At 37.6% G+C, this 23,265-nt stretch overlaps 1 protein-coding gene across 1 annotated transcript in view; it reads left to right on the top strand.

Annotated features, from left to right (window-relative positions):
• LOC140226898 (tricarboxylate transport protein, mitochondrial-like) overlaps positions 1-12,364 on the top strand; it is a 37,237-nt gene extending 24,873 nt beyond the window's left edge. Inside the window, exons 3-7 of the mRNA XM_072307326.1 lie at positions 2,080-2,287; positions 8,420-8,646; positions 10,189-10,409; positions 11,385-11,458; positions 12,036-12,364. Coding sequence (XP_072163427.1) covers positions 2,080-2,287; positions 8,420-8,646; positions 10,189-10,409; positions 11,385-11,458; positions 12,036-12,150 — 845 coding nt within the window. The 3' untranslated portion in view covers positions 12,151-12,364. The remainder of the gene's footprint in view (positions 1-2,079; positions 2,288-8,419; positions 8,647-10,188; positions 10,410-11,384; positions 11,459-12,035) is intronic.
• The last annotated feature ends 10,901 nt before the right edge of the window (positions 12,365-23,265 follow it).

Below are 23,265 nucleotides of genomic sequence, written 5' to 3'. Positions count from 1 at the left end.
TCAACGGACTTTTTAAAGAGCTATTGCGAAATAAACAAAGACATGTTTTTCGCTATATTTCCACATAGACGCGCACACGAAATTTCAACTTTGACGCCAGCGCATTCCTTTGTTATAGGTCAACATCGATCGGAAATCAGTGGATATTGTTACTCAAAGTATCAGGAATCCAAATCAGTCAAAAAAATTGCATTTTCATGTTGGTTACGCCCTCTGCGCGCGAAATTGCGCGGACGGACGCGCACGCGAGAAAATGTTTGAAACGCTTAAAATTGTCTGAAACTTCGAGATTTCCCATTGGGAAGTCGTTTTGAGCCTTTTAAAATTTTGACGCGCTCTTACGCGCGCGTAATGAAGACCTGGGTAACTAGCGTTAAAAAGTAAGATAGAGCGTGACCTGAACTTTATGTCCACCGAAAATGACGCAGAAATTACATCTAGTTATGAAGTTATGATCAATCATGTGACAAGGTCCGAAAATCACAAAATGGCGCCTAAATGACGTCATAGATATGTTACTGTCATGAAAACCTTATTGTGGCTAGATATTGTTATGAGACATGTTGACTGAAAATTTCATGTCATTCCGTAATGTCATTGTTGAGATATTGACGACACAAAATTGTCCAGAAAGAAAGAAGAATAAAAAAAAATAAAGAGAGATTTTGACAATCACAATAGATGATACGCTGATAGCGTATCACCTAATAATGTATAATGGAAAGTAGATCGCCTTTACTCAGACACATCGTGCGAGAGAAAAAAAAAATGCTCTACCAGAATTGGCAGTGAGGGAGCATGCATACATGTAGATCTGTTTTGGCTTCGATCTGCACCCTAAAATAAAACGGGCCATCCTGAACATCACTCAATCTCACCAAAGACACTACATCAAATTAGAGGGAAAATCTTGACAAATTAACCATGCCAGCGTGGATAAAGGTGAATTCCTCTATTTAATACATATTGTAAACGCCTCATCTAGAGGCTAGACACCCTTTCTTTTAGATTCAAGGTAAATATAAACATGTTTCCATGTAGGTTCATGAAACACATACCGGTATAATACAATTTTTGAGTGGTGAACCAGTAGTCTTCCTCTGTACAGAGTCTGAGCAGAAGACTCCCCTTGACAAATTTCAGAACTGAAGTGAAACAAGTTGGTTTACTTCTAGATAAAGAAATCAGAAAATGTTGAATCTTTTATTTTTAATATTTTCATAAAAGTTGTTTATTTTTCTTATGAAACAATGTTCATGCCTCTGTGAAGCATTGTTTATAAATGTGAGATCAAAGTGGTTTTATGTGCCCTCCTATGCCCTGGAAATCCGGAACTCACGTAGCAGTAAACCACACACACTCACACGTGCAAGTGCCTGGTGATTTGCCTTATGTACACTTATTTACATGTGTGTGTGATTGACTTTTGGCTTCATGGATAACTCATTAAGTGATATAATATACATCCACAGTGCCTTCTTTTCATTCACTTGATATGTTGTTCATTGAGCTTTACACACCCCCCCCCCCCCCACAATGCTTTACAAAACCATACTTGTACCCTTGCTCAAAAATTCCAGGTCAGGTCTTCTCTGAGTTTTGGTAGCACTGTTGTTTTCATCATTTCAAGAATCGTACTCCACAGTAATGCCCCCACAAAGTGACTTTCATAGACTGAACGGCTGAAAGAAAACAAGGACTTTATCCTACAAGTAATGGCTACGCTTGCTAACCTCGGTTGTTTGCTGTATAAACAAAACAACTGAAACGTGACAAAAAGACAAAATGAAATCTGTCCTCTCCTTCTCTCTCTCTCTCGCTCTTTGTCCCTGGTATGTAGTAAACTATTAAAAGTAAACTCTTTTTCTTTGCCATAGTTTTTTTTTTTTTTCTTCTTTTTTACACAGAGCCTTGCATTATGATTTATAATCCTCGTTGACCACTAAAAAGAAAGCAGGTTTGTACTCCTTTATATCTTCTCATAGCTGCTGTATGGTATTGATATTATTCAGTGATCATAACGGGTTAAATTACAATACTCATCTCATAAGACGATCTACCCTTCTAATTTTTCTGCAGGTGGTATCGCTGGTGGGATCGAAATCTGCATCACATTCCCAACAGAGTATGTAAAGACCCAGCTTCAGCTGGACGAAAGGGCCGCCAAGCCACTGTACCGAGGGCCCATCCACTGTGTGAAGCTGACCGTACGAGACCATGGGGTCAGGGGTCTCTACAGGGGCCTCAGTCCGCTACTCTACGGATCTATACCAAAGTCTGCTGTCAGGTATGCGTGCAGATCAAAACCCCTGGCCTTTAAAGGGAATCAAACTCAAATATTAAAGGGATTCAAACTCAAATATTAAAGGGATGATTGGTTGAGGTGAGGATTCACCCTATAACTTTTTGCGAGAAACTTAGAAACCACTCTATGAAATGTTAAAGAGCATGCAATTCTACGAGGAATTCTAAGTTTATTTGATGAAAATCGGTCTTGAAATGGCTGAGATTTTATATCCAATAACAAAATAAAACAAAGCGATCCTAATCTATAGAAAGTATGTCCCGCTTAATATTAGGATCACTGTATTTTGGATGTGATCTCAGCCATTTCAAATTTTTTTGGATATAAACTTTGAATTTTTCTTATAATTATATGCTCTTTGGGAGGTTTCTATTTATCTCAAAAAATTATCATTGAAAAACGTTGGAATCTTGACTTTCTGCTTCAGCCAACACTGTATTATCCCTTTAATGTGTGGATTGAGTGAATGCAAAAATATTAGCAAAGTTACTAGAACACAGTATTGAAGTCTGGGGAAAATCTGACAATCTGTTCAAAAGTATCAATGAATTGTTAACGTTTTGGTACAGTTACAGCTGTATCACTTGATAGGAAGACTACAACATTTCATGATGTCACAGTCATCAGTGATATGAAGAAAATACAAAGAAAGTATTTTTAAATCTCATATCTAATTAAAAGTACAAATTCCTTCCACTTTTTACTGATATACAGTATAGTAGGGGTAATGTTATTTGTTCTCCCTTCTGAAAAAAAGCAAGCCAAGCGCTTTTCCGTTATGCTAGAAAAATTAAGATATATGTTGATTTTTATAGTTTTTATATCATTATCCATGTGTAACATGAAACCACATATTCAAGAAAAGAACCCTTCCAGTGTTTGAATGATTCCAATTCTTTTGTCTGTAGATGGCTTATATTTGCTTCCAAATGCTACTTTAAACAGCTGTCATTGCTTAGTAATTAAGATTTTTTTTTCATTGAAAATTATGTCATCATTTTTGTAATTTCCATATATCAACAGTTTTACTACCCAAGTAACCTAAAAATTTTGGTGGCAAGCAATGTTTTCAAACATTTATACACTTGCAAGGGAAAACAGACCATATGAGTATGTTTACTTTTCTAAAATCACCTCATGGGATTGATGTACTTGTACATGGCAGAAATAAATTACTCCAATTATCTTGCCAATATCGGGTTGCACATTAACTGGAGCTTAGCACAGCTATACTGACACCAGTTGTTTACACTGCATAGGGTACACGGCCAGAAACTCTGTGTTGAGTTCATGCTGTTGACTGCAATATAGAGCTGCTGTGTGTAGTATTGATAGAGTAGGGAGAAGGGAAAAGGATTTGGTGACAGGTGATGTTCAGTGAATCTGTTGACTTCACATTGAGCCACTGTGCAGGCATTGAGGCACACTTGTTCATTAAAAATTTGATCAGCTCTTTACCATGTAGTCTTTGTTTCAAGACTCAGTTTCATTTCAGGTCACGCTTTCATGCTCATCGAGATTTTTTTTTTGGCTCTATCAGTTTTGATATAGTGAAATGGGACAGATGATTGAATTGTCTTTGAATGAACCAAATCTTCAGTAGAGTCCCCAGTGAGTGTGTATTCACAGTGAACTGCCAAAGATTGGTTGATTGAACAGATTCTGATAATGTGTATTGATAAAGAATACCTGCATCACCACCATTGCAGAGCTTCCACCTCTCCTTGATCTGAAAAAAAAAAATAATGGAATTACCTCTTCTTGTCCCAACAAGAGATTGTAAAAGCCTTGCTTTTTAATTTTTATTTTCATGAAGAGAACACATTCCCTCGACCTTGTTACTGACATATTATTTGGAAGGTAATGTTATTCCCTTTTCTTTCTGAAAGAGCTCTTTCATTATGCTAAAAAAGTGAAGATATTATGTTTTTTATTTTCACTAAATCCAGTAATATTTGGGTTTCATTTCCCTTTAACTGATTTCACCAGCTGAAATGCATACATGCTTTACACGGGCATCTCCCTGATTTAATGTGCAAATGTCACCAGCACTGCACTTCATTGAGAATATGTACATGTATGTTAAGGATATGCGGCACAGGGTTAGTCAGTTCACCTCAAAGAGGGCATGCAGTTATTTAACTTTATTAGGGAAGGTACCTGCATAATTCAGACTGTCAATACGGCACAAGCGACTGGGTAGGGACGTTGTGTGTACTCACTCAGAGCTAGTACTTCTGGGGGTAGGAGTACCACTTGAGGGGTGCATGCATGTGAAAAAGAGAGGGCTAGGGATATTTGGAGGTGTAGAAGGGCAGGTGGCTTTACATTTTGTGGAGCTAGATGGTGATAGTTCATGAGAGAATACATCAAACTGACATGAAAATGCATGCCTGTATGTGAATATACTAGTAATTATAAGTAACTTTACATCCTTCTTAGAGGATTGGTTTAAAGTGTAACTTGCATAGGAAGTAGAATATCATTTGAAAGCTTAAAGAAATAGGTATTGACACTAATTAGGCAAATTTTGTCATCTTGGTGTGTGTTATGCATTAATTATTGACACACATTGTATCATTTTTATCCAGGATATAGAATTATTATTCAATTCATTATTGATATTTTGATGCATGATAATGATGATAACAATTATTTGAATTATCATCATTAATGAAAATTGTAATTGTTACATGCTAATCTTGTCAGTACTATTGTCATTACCATTATCACTTCATCATTGTTGTTATTATCATAATGAATATTATCATCATGATAGTCATAATTCTTTTTTTTTCTATGCAGATACAAATTTTATTTCTTAGCTGTTTGTAATAGTGACATATATACAATTTGTTAACAGTTAAACAAAACAAAGACGCTCTCATGGTTTTCACTGACCAGTCTAAATTGCATGACATGTCATACTGTAAATCCACATGCACCTCTTATTTTTTGGCATAAAAAGTATAGGCCTATATCTTGTATTATGTAGTATTGTATCAGACACATGCATGTATGCCTGATTGGCAAGAAAGAGAAAACATAGTAATACCATGACACTACTAGGTCCATGGTAATACTCTTTTCCAGGCATATATAAACGATTGTGTATGTGTGTGAGTATGTAAGTGTGTGTGTGTGTGTGTGTGTGTGCACCTTGTATGTTTGTCAATCTATCTGTACGTAATGTAAGTGTATGTCTTTCTGCCATTCTGTCAGTCTGTATGTTAAGAAGTACTCTTCATAGCATGGAAGGAAAAGAGAGAAAAAGAGATATTGCTATATGTACCCCCCCCCCCCAAAAAAAAAAAGAAAACTTAGTTCTTATTGAGTGAAATTAAGTTTGATGTCCATATATCACATCAACATAAAAAGCTACACATTCATATCTTGCATAGGCTAACCATGGAATATACTGTATAACCACTGACTTCAAGGTGATATTGATTATTGGTCACAATGGTGGATTATAACAATCCTGTCAGCTGTATGCTCCTAAATCAAATTGACATTTCACTCTGGTGAGATGGCACGAGCACTCTTATCAGGCGTGCCAGGGCACTTCGGAACGTGAGGGCAATTTGATGTGTGCAGCTCCCACAGATGTGCCCATGATCTTTAACCGTGAAAATTGCAAATAAAAGTAATGATGCTATCAACACTATAGCACTCACAGCGTACATTTTTATGAGCACAAATCTTGTGTGTATTTTCAAAGACCTCTTGAAACAAATCAGCACCACCGGATATGAAACTGAAACAGTGGCTTTTAGGTACCCGGTACTTGACAAATCACACAGGAGATAAATTGTTTCCGGCTATGCATTATCTATTATGTAGTGGCTTTTTTAGTGTATTATGTATCCTTCAGTTAAGTTTTGTTTTGTAAAATGCAGTTATCATCTTTTGACTTTTAAAATGAAGTCTTGAGTGTCGGCCATGAATTTTAGATTTATTCTTATAAAAGATGTTTTTAGATTTTTGTTGTTCAAAACATCTGATATCCTAGTATTTGTCATACATGTACACATAGTTATTTATACTGTTGAAGTGAAACAATATTTCACTGTTCTTTTCACAATCATATAGTAAAGAAAAAAGATGATTGACAACTTGCAGATCTTTCTGAAGCCTAAGAAAGAAGTGCAAACTATCACGATTACTTTTGTAGTAGGTCTATAAAAAGTGGGGATAAGCATCAGTCAGATGTCACAGCTATGTAAATCCTGTCTTCTGTAAAATTTAGTGTACGTTGATTAAAAGATAATTCACAATTTATTCACAGTATGTTGCTATTGATGTACTGAACCACACCACAGAGCAGCTACATGGGGGGGGGGGGCATTTCATCAATTGTTTTGTCAGTGGTTTTCACAGACAAATTTACTCTCAGCCAATCAGATGCCAGGATTTCAGTCTAGGTTAAAGTGGTTGTCGGTGACTGACAAGTTTCATGAAACGCTGCCCTCTTTATCAGAGATGTCCATGTGCGATGGACGTGATCATTTGAATGTGTACACAATTTTACACTGAGAGAGTATTGACTGGGTGCATGGTTGCATTAATGGTGAAATATGGATTGTGAACAGTTGACCCGTGTACGGTAGTCATAATAACACACTGTGCCAAATACTGATAGGGATGTTTGCATAAACAGTTGTACACACTGGAATCCTCAGTATCCAGTGTGTTCACGTTCCTGGATTTCCCTTTGTTTTGTGCATGATCTCTCTATCTGAGTGGGGGGGGGGGGGGGGGGGGGGTGATCAGCTCTGTGGATCATACAAATCATATTACATGTGGGAGCATCCATTATGCATACTTCAAGCTAGGAACCAGATGTTATGGGTATAGACGGACCTAATGTAATCCCACCATATCATTCCACAATGTCTGCCATGTAGAGGAACAGGATGTGCAGCTGACTAGTGACCTTCTGTAAATCCCTACCCTTAGTATCATCATGGCCCTGATATTGCATAATACAGTAACTTTACAATGAATGGTAGCTCTGCACTCTGTGTTAACACGAAAGATTTCTTGGCTTTGATTGACTATGGAATAGTGTTGCGACATGGTAGTTACCATTGATGTGATATTACCATCGTTTTATGCAACACGGCCCTTATGGCACTTGGGTTTACTTTTTGAAGTGAAAAAAGCAAGTAGCAGAACACTCCTTTTACATGCTTAGTTATGATTGACACAATGTTAAGTATGGCTTGCATGCAGTTATGAAGTTAAAGGGATAGTACAGTATTGGTGGAGATGAGAAATGGGCTTTTAACTTTTTGCGAGATACCAAGAAAACACTTATGAAATAGTACAGAGCATACCATTTTCAGAGGAATTCAAAGTTTATTTGATGAAAATCCGGTTTGGAGTCCCTGAAACATCCAAAAACAAAGTAAAACAAAGCGATCGTAATAAAGTGTGGGTCCCACACTCATTGGAATCACTCTATTTTGGATATCTCAGCCATTTCAAAACCAATTTTCATAAAATAAACATTCAATTCCTCATAGAATTACATGCTCTTTCATATTTCATAGGATGTTTCTCATTATCTTACCAAAAGATGTTAGAAACCTGAAATGACATCTCAACCAAAACTATATGATACCTTTAAGGCATTGTTTTATCAAGTACAGGTGTATGTTAAAAATATGGGTGATTTTTATGTATCTTAAAATCAAAAGACATAATTACCATTTATACCAAACAGTTGCATTTGTTGTAGTTCCTCCACCCAAATGACAGTTGCCAGTTGGATTTGTTGTTCTAGTTTATCATTCCTTGCACTCTTTGTATTGATATTGAACTGTGTAATACACATTTTGACTTTAGTATAAAATCATACGTTTACAGCTTTGCATTACAACATTTGCATTGATAAAAATCATACGTGCTATTTTTTATGAAAGTGTAAACATCGTGTTATTCGGGGCAATATCTGTGTAATCTTTGTATGATAGGAAAAAGAATCGATATAGTCATGCTTAATTGTGTAGTTTCATTTTCACCATCAAGAGCGTATGCAATGATGATTTGTGAGCACTGATATAATTATCTTTCTCATAGATTTTCAAACTTTTGATCCACTACCCTCAGATTTGGTGCGAATGAATTCTTAAAGACCAAGTGGCGTGACAGTCACAATGGCGCCCTCAGCAAGACGGGCAGCCTGGTGTGCGGCCTGGGTGCAGGGGTCAGCGAGGCCATCTTGGCCGTGACCCCGATGGAGACGATAAAGGTCAAGTTCATCAACGACCAGACGTCGGCCAACCCGCGGTACCGAGGCTTCTTCCATGGGTTGCGAGAGATCATCAAAACTCAGGGTGGGTAGGAAATGTTTGAGTTTCCGAAACAGATCCACTGTACCGACCGAAAACTTAAATTAAGTGGAGAATTGCCACAAAAGTGATTATTTCAGAGTGAACATGTCATTTGTACCTGGATATTTGTCATTCTTCCCCATAGATTGCATATGACACTTCAAATATGGAGGTATGAATGTTATTAGTAAAATTACTGCAGAGGTGCAAAAAATATTACTGAGGTTTTCGTCACACATCTCCCCATCCCCCTCAAAAAAAAAAGAATAAATATTTAAAAAAGAGCTTATAACTTAGTGAACGTCATCATATTGCTAACATTGGAATATGATGAATTGCACAAATAACAGTTATGGATTTTCACATGGTGCATATTGTGCACATTGTGCACGTGTAGACATTCGATGTGTGCTAAATGTCATGACTATTTATTTTCTGATGGAAGTACATGTACAAAATAACATTTGAGTGCATTCCTGGTTCCGCATTAGGAAATAGAACGAAGTAGTAAATGGGACTCATCCTTTGTGATATGAATGAAAATCTGATTTAAAAGGTACAGATTAAAAACCATTCACAACAACAGGGAGGTGAGTTAAAACTATAAGAAAGCATAAGTGTACTTTTAACAGGATTCTCCCGTGCACCAAATGATGTGTGAGACAGGTGAGACAATGAGCGTGTTTATACAGAGAAGCAAAATACGCGCTCATGCCGGCTCATGCGAGAGGACCTCTCAAATTTTGCTCTGTATAAACACGGCGTATGCCGGCATACGCCGCCAAATGCAGGCTCATGCGAGAGGTTCCGTCCGCCACCTTTTGAGGTGGCCGATACGAGAGGAGCCTCGCATATTTTACAGTGTGTTTATACAGACGACCGAAATTCGCGAGGTAACCGGAAAGCGTGTATTTTTATATCTGTCATGATCGAACCACGTCTTCTCCTTCTTACTGAAAAACTGGATTTCAATTGATCATTTGGCCGGGTGGTTGTCAAGAGGAACGTTACAAGAATGACCTTCAAGCTTGGTGGTCCTGATGACTTTGCCGGTGCCATCTTGATTTTTTTCATTTTTTCCCATCATGCAATAAACTGCACTGCGAACGTGACCTATGCTTGACCCCAAAATTCGAGAGGTCCGGTTCAGCTGAGGTCCGCTCGCATCGGCTCGCATCGGCTCGCATGAGCCGGTATTTTGACTTCTGTATAAACACGAGAAATAAGCGCTCATGCGGGAGATAAAATACCGGCTCATGCGCGCCGATGCGAGAGGCTCCTGTATAAACACGCACATTCATGAGCTGAACTGAAAGTTTGATTCACCTCCATCTTGTGATCATGCTCTTCCCTCATGAGAATATTCATTCCTCAGACATATGAGGAAATGTGATAGATTCTTAATAATGTCTTGAAACTTGCTGCACACACCATTGTTACAGTATTTAACAGAATATAGGGCCAAAAATGAGTGTATTTAGCTCTATTCTCTTTCCGTTTTTAATCACCCTTCTCTGTCCCGCAACTCCTTTGATCCCACCCCAGGTCTGCGAGGCACTTACCAAGGTCTGTCTGCCACCATCATGAAGCAAGGCAGCAACCAGGCCATTCGCTTCTTCGTCATGGACTCCCTGCGGGAATGGTACCGCGGCGGCGACCCCAACAAGTACATCAACCCCCTGATCACCGCCTGCTTTGGCGGGATCGCCGGCGCGGCCAGCGTGTTCGGTAACACCCCACTGGATGTGGTCAAAACTCGCATGCAGGTGAGTTGAAAGAGAACAAGTACTGCAGTTTGCATTGTTTAACAAGATCATTCCAAGCCAGAAAAAAAAAAAAAAAAATCATAATTTTGCATGTTGTGATTGTAAATTGGCAACTCCGTAAGTAGAGAAATGTTCTGAGCGTATTTTTAGTACGTTTCATCATGCTGTAATGTGGCATACTTGCCAATTGGTCTTACTTAATTGAAATTACTTGTTTTGTTTTGTTTTGTTTTGTTTTTTGTTTTGTTTTCAGGAAATTAAAGGAGAAGCTTTATTGAATGTTGTGTTCCTATTCTTTGCCCATCTGTTCATGACGAATCATAGGAGATTGATTCAAATTCCAATTTTTTTCAAATTTTACTACCGATTGCCTCTGTTTCTTCAGCTGCAGAGTTCACTGGTATGATTTTGTTTATGCTTCATTTACAGACTTGGAGTTGTTTTGGGGTTTTTTTAAGAGAGAGAGAATGAAAGATTGCCAATTTGAGCAAGATAGTAAAAGTGATTATAAGGGAGAACATGTGGGTATTGTTGAGTATTATGTTTGAAGATCATATGCAGAATTGGTGCAGTAGGTAACAAAAGATCAGCCACATGATTGCAAATATACATGTAGAGTGCTAATCTGGCAGATTGAGGAGTGCTGTTGTGGAGTTTCATATTCCCCATCATTTTTCTTGACACAAGCACTCTCTAAGGCTTTAATCACCGACACACTATACACAGTATGTCAGCAGCCATAACTCAAAGAATCAAAGCACTTTCCAATCACCATTCTCAAGCATGCTCCAAGCATTGGTAGTCTGAGTAAAAACAGTACCATTTTGTAAAATTAGAAGTGAGTGAGAGTGACAAAGTCTTGTTCATCATGGTCATTTTCCACCTGATCTTCATTAAGATTTTATGGCAGGGACTTCAGATGAAAGTGGTCCACCGAAATCACCACCCTGACATTTTTTGTTTCTTCTATGGCAGGGTCTGGATGCCCATAAGTACAAGAACACGTGGGACTGCATTGTCAAGATCTGGAAGTACGAGGGTGCAAAGGCGTGAGTATTCAATGCCCTTTTAAATGCACACACAGGTTGAGAAATCACTGGCCCTTAGAGGGCGCTATTTCGATGTGTCTGCCTAAGCGCCACCACATCAATAGCACTGGGATCTATGCATTTCATCGTGCATTTCTGATGATGATGATGATCATCATCATCGATGCTTTCACGTTGTACACCAGATGATAATCTTGCAGATAGTTGAGGGTATGGCAGTATAGGCAGTAGAAGATTTTTCTGTTGTACAAGGGACACAGGGAAGCTACATGTATTTTGTCATTGGCCATGCTGTATCCCATGCAGTTTTAGAAAGTCTGTGGTAAGCTATTTTTGCTGAAATACACAGTGCCATACTATAGGCCTACAGAAATTTACAAAGTGTCATCTGTTGGAAACTTTAACCGAAATTGTAACCACATATCTTCTGCATTTCTGCATACTCTTCATATTTAAAGTCGTTGGTATGACAATATTTCTGAATGCGATGTGCCTTTTCATGAAAGTGATGATTGATTATAGGAATTATAAAGTTAATCATTTTCCTTTTTTGTGAATTCAATCCCCATTCTCTCAGATTCTACAAGGGCACACTACCACGTCTCTCACGTGTCTGTCTCGACGTCGCCCTGGTGTTCGTCATCTACGAAGAGGTGGTGAAGATCCTCAACAAGGCATGGCCCACAGAGTAAGAAGACCTGCTCCACCCTGAGTTTTATGCAATGTGGATGCGCCCACTTGCAGCAAGCTTGGACCCCCCTCAAGGAGCAATGGATTGATCCAACAGACGCACAAGCTTGTCTATAAACCAGCATGCGCAGCCAAAAGAGTTTTGTATAGGATGTGCTGTTAGGGGTTGGTAACCATTAATTGTTGGTATTAAGCTCTTAATAATCAGCCACTTGAACAGGGAAAAATTAACCTGGTGATAAAGAGTAAACTCTGGCAGGTCATAGGCATAAATTTTAGTTCATATTTGTTTCTTTTGTGAAATATCAAATACTTTATAGATAACTGTGCTGTAAGAATTTAGTTTCTTAAGCAGTGGCCCATGCTGTGTGGCTCAATTAGTGAAATTACATGTGTATGTTTATTTGAGCAGGTCAGGTGAAATATTTCAGAGGAAAAACTAATTTCAGTTTGTTTGTACATATTTGTTACTAGTTTATTTGATTAATGTTTTATGTATCTACACATAGCTCTAAAAACTTTAATTTTTTAAGGTAAAGTGAATCATTTGAAGGGGAGCTCTTTGTTTGAATTCAGTTGTATTTAACTCAACATAAATGCACAAAAGGGGGACTCTTGTATGTACTTTTGTTTAGTTAGATACATGTAGATGGCCCCGTTTTTCTCTCTCTCTCTGTATTTCTGTCACCTGATCATCTCAAGGCATGCGAGGATGATATTGATAAATTGTAATAATTCTTGGTCACTGCCTGAAGTCTCATGGATCAAGCGATAGTTGTGCTCAACTGTAAGACGATAAGAATTAGAGATGCCGTCCTGTATTATTATTGGTATTTTCATAATGTTCTGCGTGGACGTGAATGAATATACTTCAGTCCGACAGGAATAGACTATCCTACAAATAGGCCCGTGTAATAGGTGTAGCAGGCCTGACATTCAAATTTTAAGTGCTATGATGGACACCAGAATGATCAATGAATTTAATTCTGAGCATAGTATGGTAATCTTTGCCTGCAAAAGAACATGGGAGCTCTTGTGGAAAGCAGGTATCTGGGTAGAGCGCAACCTGACAACTCATAGCTGCTAGTATCTGCATTGAGTTAATGGTCAACACATTATATTTGAATGAAAACTTTAATGCATTTTCTTAGAGAAGATAAAAAATGTGAGTATATTGCATTTCATTTCCAACTTGCCCAATGTGAGAAATTTGATTCCATGATTCACATTGCAACATCAAATTACTTTGTAGATGAAATATTATTGATTTTACTGAAAGGGCTTTGACTGGTAATAACAGTGAAAGGAAAAAAAAATTATAAATCTATCAAATTCAAATATTTTGTGCTTATGTTCCAGCCAAATTAGGAATGTTTCTCAACACAGCTTGTGATTGGTTACCAAAGCTCTGCATGAATGAAAGGCCTGTTGCATGTAGTAATGCTAGGTTTGATGTCTTGATTTGTGTAGGTTCTACACAGTGTACAAGGAAAGACACCTTCCCACCAGTCTCACGTAGATTGGTGTTTATACATTGCATGGAACGTGTACAGCTCTGCAAAATGAGGCAGTGAAATCATCATTAACAAGCACCATATTTTTTCTCTAGTGGGGAACCCACTCTCTAAAAAAAAAAAACCCAAAACAAGACAAAACAAACAAACAAACAAACAGCAACAACAAAACAAAACACAACAAAACCACAAGAACAGGTGCTTCATGTAGCAAAATTATTATGCTATGTAGACATTGTCTTTCCTTGCCCATCCAGTTGATACAAGTGTTTCTACAAAAGAAATTGTATCACCCGAAACAGTTCCAGGCTTGGTTTCCTTGAAGCTTCTAAAATTCTAGGTGGGCCTATGAAGAGATGCAATGATAAATGCAATAATGATGATTTTTTGTTTGTTTGTTTGAAGAAACAGTATGTAGTATACAATGTGCATACAGTAAATTTCATTGTGACTGAATGATCGCACATGCGACTGAATGTAAACAAAAGTGTGTGATCTGACAAGTAGCAAACTATCTTGGATTATCCACATCTCCAATTTCGGAATCGTAATGAAATAGTTGATCTTGTGTCACCGTCGGAACAACTGTTGTGAATATATATCTTTAGTCACATGTTTATAGACCCGATAGCGTGGGGAAACATGGGTGGTCAGCTTGAATCTATCTTCATTTGCTGCCCACCGGGGTACATTGAAAAACAACAGATAGCGTCCAGCAGTGAGTATGTGCATTGAAGCGTACACCCATTGGTAATGGTCAATTCCAGTGGAGGTTCTTTGGCTGTGTGTTTTACTGAATACGTAGAGATCGGTTACAAAGCTGTATACAATTCGCTACAGGGATTCTTGAATATATCCGAGCCGGTCCAGCCTTCTCACTCCATGGTATCCCAACACTACCGGGTCGTTAACCCATTGGAGACTAGTCCCAATTACTGTATAAGCTGTTATTTTCGCGAAATTTTTTGCGAATTTCGCGAATCACAGTTGGATCGCGAATTCAGCAACCCACGAAAATGACTTTACATGCTATGTTAATACAGCATTAACGTAAGCGTTGGTGTCCATTCGCGAAAACAACATCTCGCGAAAATGTCTATGACCTCGTCATTCGTTATAAAAAATATCTGTTCGCGAAAATAACAGCGTATACAGTATACTTGGGCAGGTGTCTGTGGGAAATGCATGTTGTAGCAATATCAGCCTGTCTTCAACGGGTTAAGAGGTAGAGATTAATTGCCTCTTGCAAAGAATACTACGCAATTTGTCATTTACAGGATGTCATGCCTATCATCGCACAACTCATCGAGAGATGTATGATGCGTGAAATTCACAACCTGCCTCTCGGATTCCCCTTTTCTGAGGCATATTACCGAGCACAAATGATGTGTTTGATTAACACATCAAACCCTAAACAAATATGTTGATACTCAGTCTTCACCTTGACTGGTAGAGATTAGGTTCAAGTTTGTGTGTGAAGAAGTACTGTACTTGTGTCAGATATATTAAATGAAGAAGAAATAGTTGTATGTTTAATGCAGCACCATTTTAAAAGTGGAGCAAAACTTTGTTCTCTCCCAACTTTGAGCATTTTGGATAAATACATTCCAAAGTATTCAATTTACCTCATGAATGTATCGTGGGTCAAGGACTGACTTCTGTTATAATATTAACTGCATTTCTTTTCTTGTCCTTAACTTCTTTATTTTGATTACACTTAATTTGTGATATTTCAGACATCGCATTACTCATCTTAAAGAAAAGATACAGCATTGCATGTCACATCCCTCATTTAAATATAATTTTCGTCTGTAGGGGAAGACATGCATTCATCGGCATATTTCATATCAGTGACTAATGACTGGAAGAAGGCAATATGTCCTTTTGTGCCAGATTTTGAACATCTACTTCCATATAACCAAAACAACTCGGCTCTAGACTACTAAGCTGTGAAAGCAAAAGAATTGTTTCAAAAACCCCATACAGGTGAACCCCATACAGGTGAACCCCATAAGTATGACATTATTTAGGATCTATCATCTTGGTGTATGATTTTTTTATTTTTTTTTATGATGTAACCATGGTGATTTGTTGGTGAGGCTAGTGAATCACATGCTTAAAGAAAAGATACAGCATTGCATGTCACAATGTCTGTGAGGTTTCACTGAAAAAGAAAGAAGGGTTATGCAGGGATGAGTTAGTGTGATTTTTGGTTTGTTGGTTTTTGTTTTTTTACATGGATATGAGCACATTGGAAAAGATGAGGAAAAGGCATATCTAGCTGGTTTTGTGGCAAGATGTGATAGCGATTCCGGGCAGTGAGGCATATTTTTTCTTGGGAGGGGTTGGGGGAAATAGTGGCTCAAGAACAACAGAGATGATTCAAATTCAGCTGCTTTTCTCAAAATGACATGAATCTCTTTTTGTCGAAATTGCTCTTTACAAATAGAAAGAAAAAATTTATTTGATTTAAACAAGTGGAAACAACAAGCAAAGTAAGGGAAAAGATTTTCTGTTAGTTTGTCTTTTTCAGCATATTCACTCGAACAGTGCTTATTGATTGAAGCTAGTGATTTTCTTTTCATAAGAAACAATCCTGTATAGACAAACAAAAGAGGAATTGAAAATGAACTGAGAAGGAGATTGTACAAATTTATGTACATTTATTGGATGTAAGTTAAGGGAGAGTTTGAAGAAGGAAAAGGTAGATGTACATGACAAAAAGTCTTTATGATACTGGTAGTGCACTTCCCTGTACATCTGGTTTTAGGGAACTGCTCATAGTGGGGTATGTATAGCGAGTAAGGTTGGTACACGTTGAGGTTAACTAACATGACACATCTGTGTAGTCACTTGGTATGTTACAGTATTTAATTTATTCATCTGACACTCTTGTTTATTGTTTAAATTGATATTTTGTTTGTTCTTTATTCTCAACCCACTTCAAATTTGACTTTTTGTTTCGCCATAAACTTCTAATATGACAGTACAAAAAGTTTGTGCTAGAAACCAGGCAGCTAGAAGATTTTTGTGACAAATAACAATTATGACAACATCATGTTGGTCAATATCATGAATTTGAAATGCAATGGATTTACTTTTTCCATTGCATTTCCTTCTCATTTGTCAACATATGGATATGAGTTCCAACTGTTTACAATGCATAAAATGTGTGGAAATTGATTATGTGTGTTAGTGAATATTTGATGGCTCAAAAGCAAAAAAAAAAATGAGAAGTAGATTTATTTTCCCTTCATTTTATTTTTGAAAATGACATTGCTGTATAAATATGTCTAACTGATAGCACATACCCTTCACAGCATTACAATATCTGCTGTCATCTTTCTCCGCAGAAATTTTCAATGTCTTTGATGGTAACATGTCTGAATGGCGTAATTTTGCAGCTCTAGACATTCTTGATACATGCATATCTTCACTCTGAATTGCTTCTTTTCTTTTCTTTTTTGCAAAAAAAAAAAAAGAAGTAAGGTTGCTGGTGTTGTTGATATGATACCTCACCCCAATTGCTGCTCACTGTACCCTGGCATTTTTCCAGCCCCACCCTTCCCCTGTCCCCCTCCCCACCCCCCCCCCCCCTAAAAAAAATACAAATTGGTATTGATTTTGTTCCCCTGTGTCTTCCAACCTGCTGGGTATATTTAGTACAGTGTGATATATGAGTGAAATGTGCAGCATTATGTGATAACATGTGAATGTTGAATGGAATGTAGAGAATATTCATATTTGTTGTTTCAGCATTATAAGGGTTGATTTGTAAATTTTAGATTTGTTTGCATTGTGAATTTGATCAGACGACAACTGGATGTAACATCTTTTTTCTAAATTTGCTCAGTGGAAATATTTTATTGAATTTTCGTGTTGACGCAATATAGGATATATTTTTGTCTTCTTGTGAATTGCTATAGATAGCATCTATCTTTCTATTCCAGCCCTCTGGTCTAGTTGAGGAGTAGCTTTCACGAAGTTCTATTATGTACAACATTGAGATGTGTTTTGACTATGGTGGTGTGAACTGGTCAACCTCGCTGATGCTCTAGTAATGAACGCTTTGTAGTGACATGTGTGGAAAGATGGGCGTCGTTCTGAGTGTAGTTTGTTCATGCTGTTGATTGTTCAGACTGGCAGATGTAGCAGACTATGGACAGTAACATACCCCTTAAGCTGTGAATTGTTGACAAGGAAAAAGTGTACCCATACCTCTATCCATTTCCCTCTTGTCTCATGGGTGTTGAGATAAAGGACAAAGATTCTACAAATGTTTGTTTGTTTTCTGTGCATGAATCTCAAAGCACACAACAACTGAGAGAATAAATGAAATATTTGTGATGAAAATCAAAACCGTGGATGTGATTTCATGTCTCCTGGAGCTATACACATGTAGCTGCTGCAGTTGAAGTGAGAGTGCCAGAACTGAATGTAGTCAAGATATTTTAAAGGTGGATTCACTTTGGTGACTATTAAAGTCACTTTCAGTTTAGTTAAATCATCCAACATCAATTATGATATTAAATAAAGAAAAAAAAAGAAGATACCCTTACCTTTATACAAAATCGGGAGTATACAGCAATAAATGAAACAAAGGGGAATTATCAAACATATTTTCAGGGAACATTTTTGTAATTAGCCAAGTTTATTCCATCCAGTTAAGACAAAGAATGTCCAGACACTAAGACAAGTTACCTGTACTGAAACTGGCTCTTGGTACAATTGCAAAAAGTGGAGGACAGAATAAGGTATATATGCATTATTTGATAATGTGTTTGGGTCTTGACTATCTGTTTTCCACAGCTGCAGCTTCAAAAGCTAATCAATGTAAGTTCATGACAGGGACACATGAGGAATTTACCCAAACATTTATTTGTAAATTCAGTCAATGCAGTGATCTAAGCAGGACACACAAGCGAAGTTTGAGGGGAATTGGATAGCTCCTTCAAAAGTTATTAATGTTTCCATGTTTTGGTCAAATCCTTGTGCTGTCATTGCTGGGTGAGAAGACTACAACGATTTATGATGTCACAGTAGGGAAAAGATGTACATGTATCAGAAAATACGAATAGAATTTTATTTTTAGGAAAAGTACCCATTCTGTTGTCTGGTTACTAATTATTTTACGGGTAATTTTTTTCCCCCTGCCTTCCGCAAGAGTAAGGTGAATTGCTTTTTCGTAATGCTAGAAAAATCCACTGAATCTAGATGTATGTTTGAGGTAAATTCCCCTTTAAAGTAATTCTCAATTTAAGTGTCAGTAATATCTTTAGTCATATTTTGTAGTAAGAATGTAAGCAATTGCTGCTGATTGATTTGTGCTCATCTGTTACAAAGGAAACTGCGCTTATTCAGTAATGTGCTTTAGTCAGAGGTGCTGTTTCCTGTTTGGTCATAATCCGAAATGAATATGGTATTAAAGTCGAAGATGTCACACCTTGGTACCGTAATGAATGCTGGCAACGCATGCACGAACATTAAACACACAATCTAAGAAACACAAAAACACATTTGCGATGAAAATTTAACCAGAATAATGTTCCTTGCACTGTCGCAGCCACGGCACACAAAATTCTCGCTATAACGACAATATTCTCTTTATTCATGGCAAAAGGCTATGTGTTATTTTAGACATGGTATACAAAAGACATTCTGCCACAGCAATTTGAAAAATGGTTTTGGTTCACATTCTTGTCTCTTCCCCTTTTCTGTCTGTCTGTTTCTCTCTGTATGTATACAAAAATTGGAATTGCATTGGAATCTGATCACTGATCTTTGAGGATCTCTGAGGAAATGATGGAGACCAATGGCTCTGATTCAAAACCCTCAGACTGCTTCACCGTGAACGTAGATGGGGCTAAGTAAGCCTACAGTCCAGTGCCACGGCTCTGCCACAGTCCAGAGGCGTAATTTACGGTTTTGCCACAGTCCAGTCTAGAGTACTACAGGCTACATCTACGAACTCTACCAAAGTCCCATAGATACGTATTAATGAGTTTTCTTCACATGAACGCACGAATATACATGCTCAAATATTATGAATTATTTTTCGTGCCAGCAAAATTTGAAGTGAATTAGTTGGACATACATACAAAATGATTCTCACCTTCAAAGGCACAGGAGCAGCAGCTGTCGCAGTCATGTCCCGCAAAATATATATTATTGTATTGTCACACTCATAGCGATCTAATTCCCTTTACGCAAGGCAAAAGACTATTCGTGTGTGATTTTAGACAATGACATAGTAAGGAATTATGACACGACAATTTGAAAAAAAAAATGATTTAAATTTAACATTTTGTCTCCTCTCCTCCGTCCACCCCACTCACTATCTCTCTCGCTCTTTTAATATGTATAAAGATATTGTCAGTATATCATATCTACACATTTCAAAGAGGGCATAATCGGATATCGAGGTCATTTTTCACCTCTCGTCTTTGTTTCTTTTATTCCGGTTAGCCACCGCATTGGAATTTGGCGATCAAGTACATTGAGGGTCCTTCACCATGCAGAAAGCAGATAACAATAACTGCAAAAATCCAATAACCGCGGGTACCGCAGCTATAGCTTGGCAACGACCAGTTAGCTGAGAGTATATTTGTTTGATGTTACCATGATAACCGCATTTTCTTATGTGAATTACGACTTATCTCTTGAAGGACCATAGCAAATGTCAAACTCATCAAACATAGCACTCCGAGACTCTCTCAAGTTACAGGGTGGCAATGTAATCGCGAGAATGTAATATGAGAATTCAGAAGTGAAGGTGGGGCAAATGCATGACAAGCACTGCAGCCGATGGGGCCAAAATATCAGCAGTGACTGTGACAATCGATATTTCTCATATCATTAAACATTCTTGTGAACAAGATTTATGAGTATATACGGTAAATACTTATAAATTCAAAAAATAAATAAATAAATGAATGAATAAAGTAGCAACAGACTTCAAGATGCTGTAGGCGCACGTCTCTGACAAAGACGCTATAAACGGCAAGGAAAGATTTGCTCGCGCAATTTAATAACCATTGATATGGGTCAGCATTATGTGTTTTCCTGGTTTCGTAGAAAAAAAAGTCACATCGACTTTTTAGTAGGTCTAGATAATCTGGGCTTATTAAAATTCATAGTCTCTTGTATAATGATCATGATATGCCCTCCCAATAATTTTCAACAAAGTATAATGAGGTATAGTGTTAAAAGAGCGTATTAACTTTTTGCAAATTTTGACCTGGAACTGTCAAACTGTCGATAGGTGTATGGAAGATTATGCGTGGTAGTGCTTCATGGGTTCATGTTCATTTTCCTTTTTAATGTCTGGAGAGTTTCTAGTACTTGTAAGATAGAGGGGATACCCTAGTCAGGAGTAGATATAGATAATGTCTTGTTAGATAAAGTGACGATCTTTGGACAAGATTTAGTGTTGCGATGTTATACCACGATGATCCAAATTTCTTTTTTTAGTCTCCCTGGTGTTCTCAAAGTAAGACCTGAAGACGACAATGTAATCAGATAGTGGATTCATCACATAAAACAAGTAATCAGGGCTCGCGACAGTAGCAGTGGCCATGCAGGCGACCCGTGGCCACTATCATCTGACTAGAAATTGAGGTCTGGCCACCAAATTTCCCAAAAGATTCTCTTTTGATGGCCCGCTCGGGCAACCAAGATTCAAAATGGATTGCTATGTTTCCATTTCGGGCTGACTGATTTTCTTTTCGTGCCACCAAAATTTGAGATTTTAAGATTTCAGGGTCTCGAACGGACAACCAGAGTAAAAAAAAGATAGTGTCGAGCCCAGACATTTTGATGAGGGGATGCAAAAATGCTCTTCTTACACGACTTCGATTATCACACTTTATTTAGTTAATTATCACTCATTTATTCGTTTGTTTGTTTGTTTGTTTTCAGAGAAGGGAACTTGAATAAAGATAATATTCCAAGCAAAGAGAATTCGCCCATAAAGGATTGTTTATAATAATGTTGGGACACCCGCCTTCCAAATTATGCCGAATATGGAAACAGAATATAAATGTCCCTGTTTTGTTAACTTTACTTTGTGAGACTGTTGCTGGCCCATGCAGTCCGTAAACAATTTCTCTACAAGGACACTTTAAGTCCGGGTAAAGTCCCGTTATAGGCAGAGCACCACACTCTACTATTCGCCGGTCACTTGGGCCTTGATGTCTGCACTGCTGTACATCAGCGATAAGATCGATATCTTTTGCCGGACAACGACCATTCTGATCGATATCAACACTGGATAAGATGAAAACGATGGGAGTGGTCTATTGTTCGTATCCAAGGAAACGACAAAGCACCCTTTCCCCGGGGTCAATATGCATATTAGTTTCAGAGTCGCGTTCCCGCGGTGTCCAAGAAATAAACTTTTGTTGATTGTTAGGCCTGCAAACACTTTTGTCGCATGGGCTAGCAACGAAATGGTACTGGAACTTTTTCGTTTGGATGGGATAGAAAAGTGTGTATATGTGTGTTAAAAAAGGGGCATGAATCCTACGAAATTCTAACTTGCAATTGAGTTTTTATTATTTAGAATATTGTAAATTGATCATTTCTCCTTTTCCTACTTTTCCCTTCTATCACTGGTAATAATCCCACCTATACGGACTGCAAGCCGCACATTTTCACATTCAACTGTTCTGTTTGAGATAATTATCGCTGAATTGTCAGTCAGTAAGTTTGTACGCCTACGTGTGATATGATATGCATTCTTATAATTATAATCATACACACACACACACACACACACACACACAGACACACACACACATATATATATATATATATATATATATATATATATATATATATATATATATATATATATATATATATATATATATATATATATATATGATAAGAATTAGATGGCTGATCGAATTGAATTTTCAACTTGTGAAGTCACGATTTACAGAATAGCATCCGAATCACACTCTGCAAACTGGTCACACTTCACTCAAATCCTTAGAGACAGACACCCAATGATAGTAAAATGATATAATAGAATAAATCGAGTAGAGAATCAAAGCGTTACGTTTAGTCAGGAAACAAAGTGGCCACTTTATTTACTCAGCATCATGCATAAATAAATATTGCGACATTGAATGGTAAATTAGACATTTTAGGGTGCGCACCACAAATTTCATTCACAATGATTCAGCTGAAAGAAAAAAAAATGAGGTAAGACATTCTCAAAAAAAAAAATAGGATAGAGCAGAAAAAAAAAGAAATAGATGTAGCGCTACATTATAATGCTTCAAATTTGTAGAAACATCAAGTGAGTGAAAGAATGAAAGGTGAGAAATAGACAATCAAAATAGTAAATACAATCCTAGCTATATTCTATCAAGGTGGTTGGATGACAATAACCATTGGCACCAGGCTTGCTGAATGCGGACAGAGTTCACATAGTATATCTTAGACGTCTTTTTTTTTTAATTGAGCCACAATTATTATAAAAGCATAATCTTGACATCGCTGTAGGACGGAGATGAACTAGTCGATGCCAGACGAGACCGAGTAGTGCTAGCGAGTCTTGATATTTTTCGGTGTGAGTTGGTCACACACCAAGGCGCG

The sequence above is a fragment of the Diadema setosum genome, chromosome 4 (assembly GCF_964275005.1).
Source record: "Diadema setosum chromosome 4, eeDiaSeto1, whole genome shotgun sequence".
Lineage (NCBI taxonomy): Eukaryota > Metazoa > Echinodermata > Echinoidea > Diadematoida > Diadematidae > Diadema > Diadema setosum.
This window is presented reverse-complemented; position numbering and strand designations above follow the sequence as displayed.